Raw genomic sequence first — 13,992 nt, forward strand, 5'->3', positions numbered from 1 at the left:
CTTCTGTGGGAACCACCCTAAGTCAAGCCAATGTCACACCTCACCTGAGTGATGCAGTAGACTCATGTGATTCCCTGCCACCCCCACACTCAGTACAGAAGGCAGAGTAAAATAAGTTGGTGCCCTTCCTTTGCTCAAAGTACTCAGCTACTACCTTTAGGACCTCCCGATCTCACCAGCTTTCCTGTTCTTGCTCCAGCCCTCCCCCACCGCTCAGACCACCATAGCTGCTGGCCTCCTGGCTTCCCTAACACACCTTTCAGGGCCTTTGCAAATGCTGTTCCCTTGGCCCAAAATGCTCTTCAGGATGGCAGTGTGATGCACGCATTTCTTCAGGTGTCTGCCCATTTGTCACCTGTGAGGCTTACCTAGCCATTTTTGTGTGGAAAGACACTATATCACTTCTTTATTTTCTCTTTCCCATCAGTAGAATGGTGGCTCCGTGGTGAGAAGGATATGGTGTGTTTTGTTTGTTCTTGCTTCATCTTGTGAACATAGTAGGTGCTCAGTAAATGCACTTCAAAATAACGAATGGAGTGGGGCAAAAGGTTTACAGCTGTTTGTATGGAAAATAATATAATAATGAATAATAATACAAGAATAAACTCTGTTTCGCACACTCAGAACTATAAAACTACTTTTCCCCCGCCCTATATATACAAAGGTACTTTCATTGTTTAGAATTCTAGGACAAAGGAAGCACTGAGAGTACCAGGACCGTTTTCCCATTAGAGATTCATTGCTCCTGTACATCCATTCTTCAGTGCGGTTAATAGCACAGATGTTTAAAATATTAGTTGAAAGATTGAATGTCTCTTTAGGGAACCCAAATTACTATTCATACAAATATCTATTTTCTCATATTTCCTGTCTTCATAATAATCTTCATAATTTAGTTTTTTTTATCTCAGAAGGAAAATTGTTTAGCTTTTTAAAATGTGTTTTAATTAATTGACTTTTATATTTATGTATGACAGCATAGACGATTTAAGGAAGGTGCAATTACTGTAATAGGCAGTAGGGCATAATGGTTATCTGGGCTCTGTTAATTTTGAGTCATTATGGTGTACACCAGAGACTAATATAATATCATATGCCAGCTCGACACTAATTGAAAAGAAAAAGAATCTGGGCTGTGGAGCTGAATTCCCTGGTTTAAATCTTAGCCCAAGCATTTGACTCGTTCTGTGACATTGAGGAGTTTATTAAACTCTGAAGCTTTCTCATTTGGAAAAAAAAAAATGGAGAGAATAATACTATCTATCTCATGGTTGCTGTGAGGATTAGGTGAGCATATAATATTTGTATAACAGTGCCTATCACACATCATAGAAATGTTTGCTAAGTAAATAGAAGTAACCTAATGAAATGTTTCCAAATGGTATTAGATATTTTTCATTTGTCTTATCAGTATCTGTCATCTGCTCACCCATTAATATATAGGTATGTTTATATATAATTAAAGTTTGATGTTAATCCTTACATATTTTTGTCTCCTAGAGCTGCTTATCATCCAGAGTTCCCAACGGTTCTGACAGCTTTAGAAATAGATAATGCAGTTGTTGCAAACAGCCTAATTGACATGCGAGGCATAGAAACAATACTGCTAATCAAAGTAAGACCAGATGCTTGCTGTGTTCTGTGTTACTTAAACATTTTCGAAACTGAAGTAGGTACGTAGAGGAGGGGGCCAGGAAGCTGTGTGAATTCCTGGCCCCCTCCTCTATGTCCCATGGAGTTACCGACGCGTCATCATTGCTCCTTACCCGCATAGGAAAAGCTGTGTCCAATACAGGGCTGCTGGTGTGTGTTTTCTGCCCCGGGAACTTGAGTACTTTGAGCTATTCTTCAAAAATAATTTCATAAATATATCTTTTTGATGTATGATACTATAAAAATTTTTTGTTCTTTCTTGATCGCCTGCCAAATTCATTTTTATTTATCCTTACAGATATACATAATGTTATCATTTTACTTTTTAAATAAGCACTTGGCTTAGTATTTAAAGAACCTGTTTTCTTAAGAATTAAAGTGCTGTAAAACCAATATTTACTCTTCATCTGTATGTGCATTTTTATATACTTGTTGGATTCGGTCACCATGTTGTGTTTTATCTTTGGCCTAAATTTGCTGGGAAGCTACAAGGAAATTTAAAACAAATCTGTAATCAAGACAAACACAATAGTGTATGTTTATCTCATTAATGGAGACTGAGAAGTAGTGGTGTTGGTAATCTATGTGTGTGTATATATTGCAAGTTCACGTTACAATTATTTGTGGGCCTGGCTCTATCATATTTTAGAATGATATGTGAAAGAAAATAATGAAGTTCTGTTGTAAATGTTTGTGCCCAAGATGTTGACAAGACCTCAGTTAAGCCTAATTTCCTTTTTTACTTTTTCCAGGCTTAAATATTTCTAGGCTTTTCCAACATATTTTAGTATCTTAATCTTTATTGGAATTTGCTGTTCAGTTGGATCATTTCTATGGTATAAAAGTCATTTAGAAAAAATAAGATTTGTATGAACTGGTTTAAAGTAAATATTTTTGTGTGAAAAGTTCCTTAAAATAATTTTTAATTGTAAGTGAATAGCAATAGTAGAATTTATTTAAAAATAAAATGTATCAGTTTATCATACAGCAGTATTTACTGTGTTGTTTTAAAGAATTAATAGTTTTAATTCTTTCGTATCTTGAAAGCATGTTCTTTTAATTTTTTAATTTAGTTTTATAGAATTATTTTACTTGAATAAGTAAAACTACTTAATCTTAAAACAATGACAGATAATATTTTGAAACTGTGGATCAGAAATGCTTTGGCACAACTTAAAGAGTGTATTTTTCCTCTGTTTTTCAGAATAATTCTGTCGCTCGTGCAGTAATGCAGTCTCAAAAGCCACCCAAGAATTGTAGAGAAGCTTTTACAGCTGATGGTGATCAGGTTTTTGCAGGACGTTACTATTCTTCTGAATATACAAGACCTAAATTCCTAAGCAGAGATCTGGATTCTGAAATCAGGTTGGTGTCCAGTATAGCTTTGCTATATTATTTCTACTGCTTCCTTTGGAATTCAGTTTATATTACTATATTAGTAGTTACTTTATGAAGAAGTTTAAGTAATCTGTTTGGTCTTAAAAGATTATATAGCTGGATGTAGAATTCTAGGTTGATGGCTATTTTCCCATCATCACTTTGATAAGTGTTCTGGACTAAGTACACAAAGTATGTTTCCTTGACCAACTTGCTACCTGCCTGCCAGGAGATAAGGACCAGAAGTCAGATTATGAATGAGCTGCATGACTGTTGTTTTTACCCATGACAAAGGTGTGCCCATTGTTTAGTTCTGTGACTTTTCTCAGTGAGAGTGCAGCTGTGCTGGTTTACATTCCTACTCAAGTTCTGTATTTGCTAATTAATTTTTAAAAATTGATTTTAGGGAGAGAGAAACATCAATCTGTTATTCCATAATTAATATATATACTTACAAAAGTACACATAAGGTGCAAAAAAATGTGGGAGTAAACTCTCAGACTATAATAATCAGTGTGGCTATTGCTTTATACAAGATCATTTTTAAGAATTACCTGTGGCTCTGGCCGTTGTAGCTCCGTTGTTTAGAGCATCGTCCTGTACACCAAGAGGTCAGGGGATTGGTCCCCAGTCAAGGCACATCCCTAGGTTGCAGGTTTGATCCCCATTTGGGGCACGTATGGGAGGCAGCCGATTGATGTTCCTCTCTCTCTCACCCTTCCTCTCTCTCTAAAATCAATAAACGTCTTTTTAAAAAAATTACCTGTAGACTTTTGGACTTTGAAAATACTGAAACATTTTAATATAATTTTCTGGAGTATGTTTTTCAAATTTTATTTTTTTATGTTCTTTAAAACAGATTCTGAGTGAATACCTAATACGCCAGACCCTGGTCTGGGCACAAGATGCAACAGGATACAAAGTACAAAATAATTTCTCTCTCCTAGGGCTGGTGTTAGGAAGGCAGAGGTGAACTATAAAGAGATACTAACTAGGTCACGGTCAAGCAGTAAGGAGACACCTATAGCAGAGTAAAGGGCGAGAGAGTCAGGAGTATGCTGTTTAGGTAGTCTGTGCCCAGAACATGTGTCCGTCCCACACCAGCAGCTCACACTTGCTGAGCTGAAGTTTCGTACATATTTTATTAGGTATCACGTGGGTCTTCTCCATGTAAAAAGTAATTAACACCAAGGAGAAACAGTATTTGCAAATATACAACAGAATTTGTCCTACCCAGAAAAAAGGAAGTTGTAAAATTTAGTCTTTTTGTTTATGTAAGTTATGCTGACTCTTTACATTTATTCTAAATATTCAGAAAAATGTTTAATAACAATATTGTTTGTTGGTTTTTACTTTAGGTTCTAAGTTTCAAAGTTCATTTCCTTGTAAATTTTTTATTACTTTTAGCAAAATGACTATTTATTAATAAAGGAATGGATTTATGTATGATAAACATTTCTTATTGAATTCCAAGGAACCATGTTAAATTTCTGGCATCTAGACCCGTTTTTACCAGAAATACAACAATTATTCTCCTTTCCTCACTTTTATAATTTCTTTATCATTTATTTAGCTAACAATTATTGATTTTTTAAATAAGATTTTATTTACTTACTTTTAGAGAGAGGGAGAGGGAGAGAAAAAGAAAGAGAGTGATACATCGAGCAATTGCTTCTCAGGTGCCCTCAGATACCTGGCCCACAACCCAGGCATGTCCTGACTGGGAATCGAACCAGTGACCTTTTGGTTCAAAGGCCAGCGTTCAATCTACTGAGCCACACCAGCCAGGCCTATTGATTATTTTTTACTTTTGAGAATTTCAGCAAGGCAGCACAGTTATATTATTTCATCAAATTTAAAATGTTCTGTTATATTTATATATCAGTAAAAAGAATGCTGCTAATTGAACCATGGACTGAAAGATGATTTCAGCGATGTTAATATGTGGGAAAATAATGCATCTTATTGAAATATGACATACACTGTCCATCAGAGAGGTTTTCTTTAACTGCTGAGCTGGTCTTCCTCCACCAGGCACACACCTTTGGGAGACAGGTGCTTGGGTAGGGGAGGCCAGAAAAGATCATTTCTGAAGCTGGCAGCTGGCAGGAGGCCTGTGTGGGCCTTGGCTTCTCTTCACTCTATCCTCCACCCATTTTCACTGCCCTCCTCTCCTCCACTTTTACTTCCCAGACATTCATAGCATTTGGTCACCAATAGCAAATGCTGAGCTGTCAATGTTATCTTTCCGCCTTTCTGTGCCTTTGTGCATTTCTTCCCATCCTCTCCCCTAGCTGGTCCAGCTGCTGAAAACTTCAGACTACAATTCAGTTGTCATTTCTCCCAGACTCTTGTCCCATGGTTCTATGGAAAAATAGTGTACTGTTCTCATTTTAATGTTATGGTTTATTTCCTGATTCTTTTTTCTTTTTCATTTGAGCCCTTCATGTCTCAATTCTGTTTCTACCTCTGCCTATCAACATGCACAGTGTCTGTCCCACAGAAATCGTATCATAGATACTAATGAAATAAGTAAATTTGACTCCAGTTCAGATGTGTTGTGAGATCTATGTTTTCATGTTATTAATAACTTGGTAGGAGTACAGAACTGGTTTGATTGAATAGGGTTTTGCAAATAAGCTATTAAAGACAAGCTTTCCTTTGTGAAAATCCAAAGAATTTATAGTATTCAGAAAAAGATTTAAAGTGTTTTTTCATCCTCTCCTCTATCAAGCCACTTGGAGAATGAGGTTGAGAATAAGAAGGCCCAGATACTAAGTCTCCAGCACCATTTGTCTGCCCTTGAAAAGGATATTAAACACAATGAAGAACTTCTTAGAAGGTACCAACTCCATTATAAAGACTTAAAGGTATAAAAAATACATCATTTTGCTTTTTCAACTTATCACAAGCTATTTTTTAAAATTCTGTCATTTATTTAGTTAGAGGAGTTCTCAAACTTTCTGACCTCAAGTCCCTTTACAGTCTTAATCGGGCTTTCCCATATGTGGGTTTTATCTATCAGTATTTTACATTGTTAAAAATTAAAATTTTGAGAATATTTGTTAGTTCACTTAAAAATGATAATTAACTCATCCATTGTTAACATAACTGACATTCTTATGAAAAATATCTTTTCTAAAACCATACCTATTCAGTAAGAAGTTTGACACTTTCATGTTTTTGTAGTAAATACCTATTATCTGGTTTAATAAAACTCAGCTGAATTATCATGTGAGCTTCTGCAACCAATCTGTTGCAGTATTACGTACACATCATAGAATTACAAACCTATACACTTAAAAATGGTGAATAATGTCTTCGTGTTTTTATGAGACTAGTTTTGACCTCATTAGCACCCAGAAGAGCTTGAGCGGCACCTAGGAGGTATCTGAATTTTGCTTTGAGAGCCACTGGGTTAGAGTAATCTTTCCATGACTTGAGTCTGGATATTTCAGAACAGTGTTTTCTCTGTGGATTCAGCATTGTCATCATTTGAAATGGGAAGATGGAGTACTTAATATCTTTTTTGCGTGGGAATGGATTATCAGTGAGGATGATCATGACATAACTTACTTGGTTCATTTAATAATGATGTGTCTTTTTCATTAAATACAAAACTCTTTTGTAACATAAAGTGTGTGTGTGTGTGTGTGTCTTTTCCAGGGTGTTTATTTTTTATTTATTTTTATATTACTAAAATCTAAATACTTTCTTTCAGATGAAAATAAGAAAAAATATTTCTGAAATTCAGGAGCTTGAGAATATAGAAGAACATCAGTCTGTAGATATTAAAACCTTGGTAAGATTCTTTTCCTCAATTTAATGTTACAAAGGACAAAATGGTCATTTAGTTTCGTAGTATCTACTCTCCACTTTTTTTTTTTAATTATTTTCATTGAGGCTGTGTTTTTATGACTGCTGTCTCCATTTGCAGATAAGGTAGAAATTACCTGGTGTATGGCCTTCAAGTTCCCTAATGTTTTGTTTATATAACTTGCATGCATAGTAATAGATTTTGTCATCTCCTGCATGAAACAAAACTTCATCAAAGTTTAATTGTGCTTTTAAAATTAAAAAGTGGCATTTTAAACCAAACTGCATAGCGGAGGGTTTTCCAGAGTTAACCAGTATGGATGCCAATGGCTGTCTCTCAGTCCGTTGTACTTGGTCTCCCTGCACTCATCTCTCTTCCGGGCCGGTGGTTTTCCCTTTAAGGAACCACATGTTTGTAACTCCAGTTTTCTTTCAGGCAGCTGTTTATGATATTCAGCTTAACTTCTCTGAGTTACAGCGAACAATAGATTACTACGTAGATTGCAGAGCCTTGTTAAAGTCGATAAGTGTTAATTAGTGTCTGTGCCATGCCGTAGTGACTGCTGAGGGATACAGCAGTGAGTAAGACAGATAATCAAGTCCCTGCACCAGTGGAGTTTTACTGTCATGAGAATCTGTCTTCGTTTTTATTAGTAGTCTTATTTTCCACTTTTTATTTTCTGCTTTAATTCTTCTCATTGATAGACTTAAGTTTCTTAAAGGTGTGCACCGTGTCTTGTTTATTTTTTTACTCAGTCTCTAGCACATTGTCCGACCAAGGTGGGTGTTTATGTACACTACAGTGTGAACGAAAAGTGAGTAGACAGAATGAAGGTTATTACTTTTGATTATGATCTCAAGCACAATATGGTTTCAAGTTGTGTCCTAAATGTTATCTCTTGTTACTTTTGAATTTGTCTTTGATCTGATTTGCCAATAGCTTATAGTTTTTTCCTCTCAGAATTGTTTGTACTATTTTCCTACCTGATAACAAAAGTATTTTAGTTAACTGTTTGTGCTTTGTAAATGTAACCAGGAAGATGAAGCTCAAGACAATAAAATGAAAATGAAAAAGGCTGAGGAAAAAATGGAACAAGAAAAAGAAGTTATGGAAAATCTTAAAAGTCTGAAAGTAGAAGCAGAAAGCAAGTATAATGCAATTAAACTGAAAGTTAATCAGCTATCAGAGCAAGCAGATCCACTTAAGGTATATATTATTGTTATTCTATATGCATCTTATGTTTTAGTTTCATATCTGCAGTGTACTCACTAGATACTGCCCTGTCAGGATATACGGCTAAGTGTAAATATAACCACATGAAAACAGGATGTAAACCAAATTTTCTCATTAGGTCTATTAGAATTAAATTCTTCTGCTCGTGGCTTTATGAGAATAAGTTGCCAAGTTTCTGTTCCTCCCAGAAGATTACAGCCTTTGTCCCTCTTCATTTTCTCTCTTCCTCATTTTTTAGAGCCAGAGCCAGGGACGTCTTGTCTGTCTACACTGCTTCTGTGCTTGCCTTTCTGTTGTCCTGCCTTTCCTTCAGTAACTCAGGCCAACTTCAGACAAAGTGCTACCCAGGTCCTGTCTATGGGCACGTCTCAGTTACGGTCCAGCTTGCGTTCTATTGATTTTTTTATTAACACACGTTTTTTGAAGCCAAATTTAGGAAAATAAAATTATTCAACAGTTAAATTGTATAAATCTCCCCAAGTTGTATATTAGCTTAGTTATCGTTATTTTATTGTCATTATCATTTTTATGAATACCTTAATTATTCTCAGGACTTCAAATTTTGTTTATAAGACACTGAGAAGAATGAATTATATATTTTAAGAAGAGCGGGGTATTTGATGATCTCACTCTAACTACTCCTTTTTTTTCTTTGCAGGAAAATTAATTATCCCCTGTGAATCAAAATGTATTTAGATATTTTAAAAGTTTAAAAGAATTTGCATGCATAAAAAATTTTAGTCATTGTGTTTATTGAAAAATTTTTTAAATATAATAATAAAGAGTGAAGAGAACATTAGAGGAGGTTAGAGAAGTAGCTGTCTGTGGTAGATTTCTCTGTAGTTGCTGTCCGTGGAGCTGGGATTCCTGCCTGCCATTGTAACCTAACGTGGATTAATTTTTTCCTATTTCGTATAAGAATAAAAGATAGGAAAATAGACTGACTGGTTAAGAAGAATATGTAAATATTAAAGATATGAGGAAGGGAAACGTATTAAATACTGAGACAGACAAATAAGTGAGTAGTTGTTACAGGAAATAAGAATTTAAAAGACAAAGTCAAAGGTAAAAAAGAGGGCAAATTAGCTTTTAAAAGAAAATAGAATAAGAGAATAAAATAAATGTGAAAAATTTTAAGAATAGACAAGGTAGAATTCAGAAATCAGGCATCAGAGCAGTAGAGTTACAACAAAGGTAAGATTAAAACATTTTTGTAAATGGGTGAAGGATTGAACAGTGTGACAAAATCAAAATGGTGAAATATGCTAAAATGATATAGAAGAAGAAGGATTAGCACCTAAATTATTTATCCCAAACAGTTTAAAACTAAAAACAAGAAATGATGAAGAGTAAGCTGTGTTCTGTTCTTTTAGGGACCTCTAAGCTAAAGCAACTCCTGGAATTGGGAGTCCATAAATAAGTTCAAGAGCAGAAAATATGGGCAGAAGGCAGTAAGAATTCTTGATCTTAGCTCTTTGCCTTGGCTGCAAATAACTGAAAGCTAGGAGGTGAGTCCTTCAGTTAACCTGCATGCAATCAGCCAGTAGCCAAGAGGTTTTCCTTGGTAATGTCACATCACACAGCCATCAGTAACTGTAGGACAAAGAGGGTTGGCTAACAAAATAATTCCTGAGAAACTGCAGTCATTACACGTCAACAGCTTCCAGACGTGATCTGTTTGCTCTCAGGGCATTTGTTCATTTTGTGATGGGTTGTGGAGAGCAGAGCTTAAACATGCAGTCAGTCATTGAAATCTTGGCATAGCAAATATTTTCCTCACTTTGAACAGTTTATTTTATTTTTATTGATTGATTTTAGAGAGAGAGAGGACAGGGGAGAAAGAGAGAGAGAAACATCCATTTGTTGTTTCACTTAATTATGCATTTATATATTGGTTGATTCTTGAATGTGCCCTCACTGGGAATCGAACCTGCAATCTTGGTGTAATGGGGACAACACTCTAACCTACTGAGCTACCTGGACAGGGCCTGCACAGTTTATTTTTAATTACCCTGCAAACTACCAAACCAAATGATTTAGTTGCAAATTAAACTTGTTGGTCAGGGAGTATGGCCCACCTTGAGCATTTTTGGAATAGGAGGGCTTCTGTGTCCGATATAGCTAAGGAAAGTTTATTTGTATTGAGGGTAACTGTGCTTCCAAAAATTCCAAGATTTCGTGTTTTATAGTTTTCAAAACCTCATAGTTCATGTAGGTTTGCATAGAACGAGTAGCAATTTATCCAGTGATGCTGAGTAACTAAAATTGATTTCGGTATCCAAGAAATAAAATTTTCAAGGATCCTGTCCCTTCTAGCATCTCAGCTTATTTATTAAAGGCTGTAACTTCTTACAGGTTAGAAACTACAGGTTAGAGCTGCATCCAAATTTCATTTCAGACCTAACCCAACCTAGTCCTCACCCCAAAACCAGGGTGAATGTCATTAACCTGATTTTAACATGTCTAGTTCTTTGTTTCACCATCAATAACATGAAATTAAATGAAATACTCTCTTGCTTTCTTTTAGTTTTAAATTCAATGGACATAAATTTATTAAATGTATAAGGACAAACCAAATAGCCATGGTAAATGTGGAGAAAGGGATTATTAACATCTCTAGTACTTTTCCTATTATTTTACAAGTTAGGTCTTTCCCTTTCCAAAGTTGCTAGGGGGAGGATTAACCTAGCGCAAATGTGTCCTAATATGGTTTACCCCTTCTGTTTCCTAGAGCAACAAATTGGTTCCCTAAAGCAAATGTTGGCCTATTTATTTTGACAGCTTTTACCAAAAATGATTGGAAAACCACCATTTTATTTCATAAGCTGTTCCAATTTCTAATTGTAATATCTCCTGCTACACAGATTGCAACCATTTTCTTTTATTCTGTTTGAAATGGAACAGTTTATCTTCATCCTTTGTGTGATAATGTTTTGATTTTTAACAGAACTCTTTTAGAAAAGCTATATAATATCAAACATCTACTGTAGGCAGTATTTTTATCAATATGAACAAGATAGAATAAGTTGTATTCTTAGATTAGGAAATAGCCTAAGTCCTCTGTTAAATAAATGAGGTAAATATTTTCAGTATTTAGATACCCATTTTCCTTTTTGGGATATCTCAATATATTCTGTCTTTCATAATTCTATTATTGCTATTTTGGTTGTTACTTCTTTCTTTCTCTGTTTATAACTGCAACTCTTGAGGCTAAACGTGTGGTGGGCTCAAGAAACAAACTAAACTTTAATTTGGTGGTTCTCAAATCAGGAGCCTTTTTAAAACAGTTGTATTGTCATGCAAGTGACATTCAGTAAATACACAAATAACTACAACTTCTTAAATTCTGACATGTATATATACCTGTAAAACTTCACAAATAGTAAAAGAACATACTCTTCATGCACAAAAGTTTCCTTGTGCCCCTTTGTCATCTGTCCCTGCCTACCTCCTGCCCCTTGCCCCCAGACAACCATTAATCTGCTTTCTGTTCCTTTGGTCTGCACATCTTCTAGAATTATATAAAATAGAATCACATATTATGTACTCTTACTTTTGGGGGGGTTGACCTTTTTCAGAACCTAGCACACACTATCTAGTACATATTGTATACTCTATATTTTGGAAAACAAAAGTGAGTACAATATAAGGTTCTTTTTGGTTATGGTAATCATCCATATTTTTAGCTGAATCAATAATTCATTCCTTTTTATTGCCAAAAGTATTCCAGTCTGTTTGATGTACCAGAGTTTGTTTATTCATTTGCCTATTGATGGGCATGTGTTTCCAGTTCTGGGCATTAGAAATAAATTGCCCTATACATTTATGTTTGTCTCTCAAACCAAATGAGCAAACTCTCTGAGAGTCTAAACTTACTTAGTGGTTTTAAAACCAGAGCCATTTCAAAAGTTTGAGATTTGGGGATTCTAGACCTAAAATAAAATCTCCATGGTGGAGTCTAAAAATTTATATATTTTGCAAAACGTCCCAAGTCAGCTATAATGTAGTCAACTTGTAGGTCATTGTTTGAGAAAGCTGCTGCAATGAATGACTGTATGCATCCGGGGATGTCCAGCCCACGGCCTGTGGGCCACACGCAGCCCAGGACGGCTATGAATGCGTCCCAACACAAAATCGTAAATTTACTTTAAAAATTATGAGATTTTTTTTGTGTGATTATGTGTCACAATCTATCTAATGTGTGGCCCAAGAAAACTCTTCTTCCAGTGTGGCCCAGAGACGCCAGAAGGTTGGACCCCCCTGACCTTTCACCAGGCTGCGCCTCTTGAAGTCTTTGCAGGCTAATGTGGCTTCCCACAGACCACCTTGGTTACCAAAGTAGAGTTGAAAGCACCATGATCTATGGAGACTTCATATAAGAATTTAAACATAATAATGTGACTTCTTGACTTGGGGAAACTCCTCATTTCTGTTCAGACACATCTGGATATGAACTCTAACACTTGTGTCTTGAAGCAGCATAGTCCTGCCCACTTTGTGGAATTGTCAGTTAGTTTTATAGCTGTGCTGGTGTTTTGTTTTTAAACAATGTTTCCTTTAGAGATTATTTTGGCTTTCTTCAAACAGGATGAATTAAACCTTGCTGATTCTGAAGTAGATACTCAGAAACGAGGGAAACAGCATTATGAAGAAAAACAAAAAGAACATTTGAATACTTTAAATAAAAAGAAACGAGAACTGGATATGAAAGAAAAAGAACTAGAGGTTGTCCATCATTTTTGGTTTTACCTTTTTATTTACAACCTTAGTCCTGATTTTTAAAGTGCATTTTCCTTAATGTCATGTTTGCAAACATAGACAAATTGTCTAATGAATGTCTGTTTTGTATAAAATAACGGCTGTTTTGGTAAATCAAAAGGGAAAGAGACTTGGGGACTCTGGGAGAGTGGGGACTTAAGTTTACAACACGGAGAGAGGACTTCGGGCTGGGCTGCACCAGTCGGATATCGTGCCTCTGGGGGATCTGGAGGGAGACCCTCCCTTTCTGCTAACATAGCTCTGTGGATGCCGAGTTGGGCAAGTAGTGGCAGCCTTGTGGTCAGAAAAGTCAGCCCGCCTCTGAGCAGTTGGGAGTGGTCTGGGCTGCAGTTCAGCTCCTCTTCACTGGACGCCCATGTTGACAGCTGTACGCACGTTCCTGTTTCTGGGGGACATTAGCTGAAGGCACCCTTGGTCTAACTAGAACAGATGGATTCCAACTGTGCCTTTGTTTATCTTAGGAAATGATTGAAACTGTAATCAGTTGTCTTACTTATTCAGAACTTACATATGGAATGTTGTGAATATAAAATAAGTACTATGTGTTAAAGTGCTTTGAGTTTTTTACTTGTTGTTTGAGTTTTCAGTATTTTTAGTATTCAGAGTCCATCCTAAAACACACAGAAAGCTACCTCTGACCTCAGTACCCAGAGTGCCAAACTTCCTAACTGCTACTTGAAATGTGTTTCTTTAGGAAGTTGTGGCGGTCGTACAAACTAGTAAAGCTGTGCATAGTAATGTGATTTTCTCTTGAAGATGTATAGTGACTCTAGACTATATTCTCAACATAAAACTTATAGAAATAACATTGATACTAAGTGTAATTAAAATACATTTTGTAGACATAAGTTTAGAATTTTACTTTGCCTGTTTTGGCATTAGTAGTGCAGGGAGTTGTTATCTCAAAGAAGAGTTTTAAATATATTAAATATCTCTTATCTTAGGAGAAAATGTCACAAGCAAGACAAATCTGCCCAGAGCGGATAGAAGTAAAGAAGTCTGCATCAATTCTAGACAAAGAAATTAATAGATTAAGACAGAAGATTCAGGCAGAACATGCTAGTCATGGAGATCGAGAGGAGATAACGAGGTAAGCAGCTGGTAGCTTTTCTGCTTTATTATGTTATCCGTGT

At 35.8% G+C, this 13,992-nt stretch overlaps 1 protein-coding gene across 1 annotated transcript in view; it reads left to right on the forward strand.

The window, feature by feature from the left end:
- Positions 1-13,992, forward strand: part of SMC6 (structural maintenance of chromosomes 6) — a 62,534-nt gene that overhangs the window by 33,723 nt on the left and 14,819 nt on the right. Inside the window, exons 16-22 of the mRNA XM_045844533.1 lie at positions 1,501-1,615; positions 2,858-3,018; positions 5,765-5,900; positions 6,752-6,832; positions 7,883-8,053; positions 12,668-12,805; positions 13,804-13,949. Of these exons, the coding sequence (XP_045700489.1) occupies positions 1,501-1,615; positions 2,858-3,018; positions 5,765-5,900; positions 6,752-6,832; positions 7,883-8,053; positions 12,668-12,805; positions 13,804-13,949 (948 nt within the window). The remainder of the gene's footprint in view (positions 1-1,500; positions 1,616-2,857; positions 3,019-5,764; positions 5,901-6,751; positions 6,833-7,882; positions 8,054-12,667; positions 12,806-13,803; positions 13,950-13,992) is intronic.

Source organism: Phyllostomus hastatus, unplaced genomic scaffold (genome assembly GCF_019186645.2).
Source record: "Phyllostomus hastatus isolate PE091 unplaced genomic scaffold, TTU_PhHast_1.1 phas_contig_402, whole genome shotgun sequence".
NCBI classification, from domain to species: Eukaryota; Metazoa; Chordata; class Mammalia; order Chiroptera; family Phyllostomidae; genus Phyllostomus; species Phyllostomus hastatus.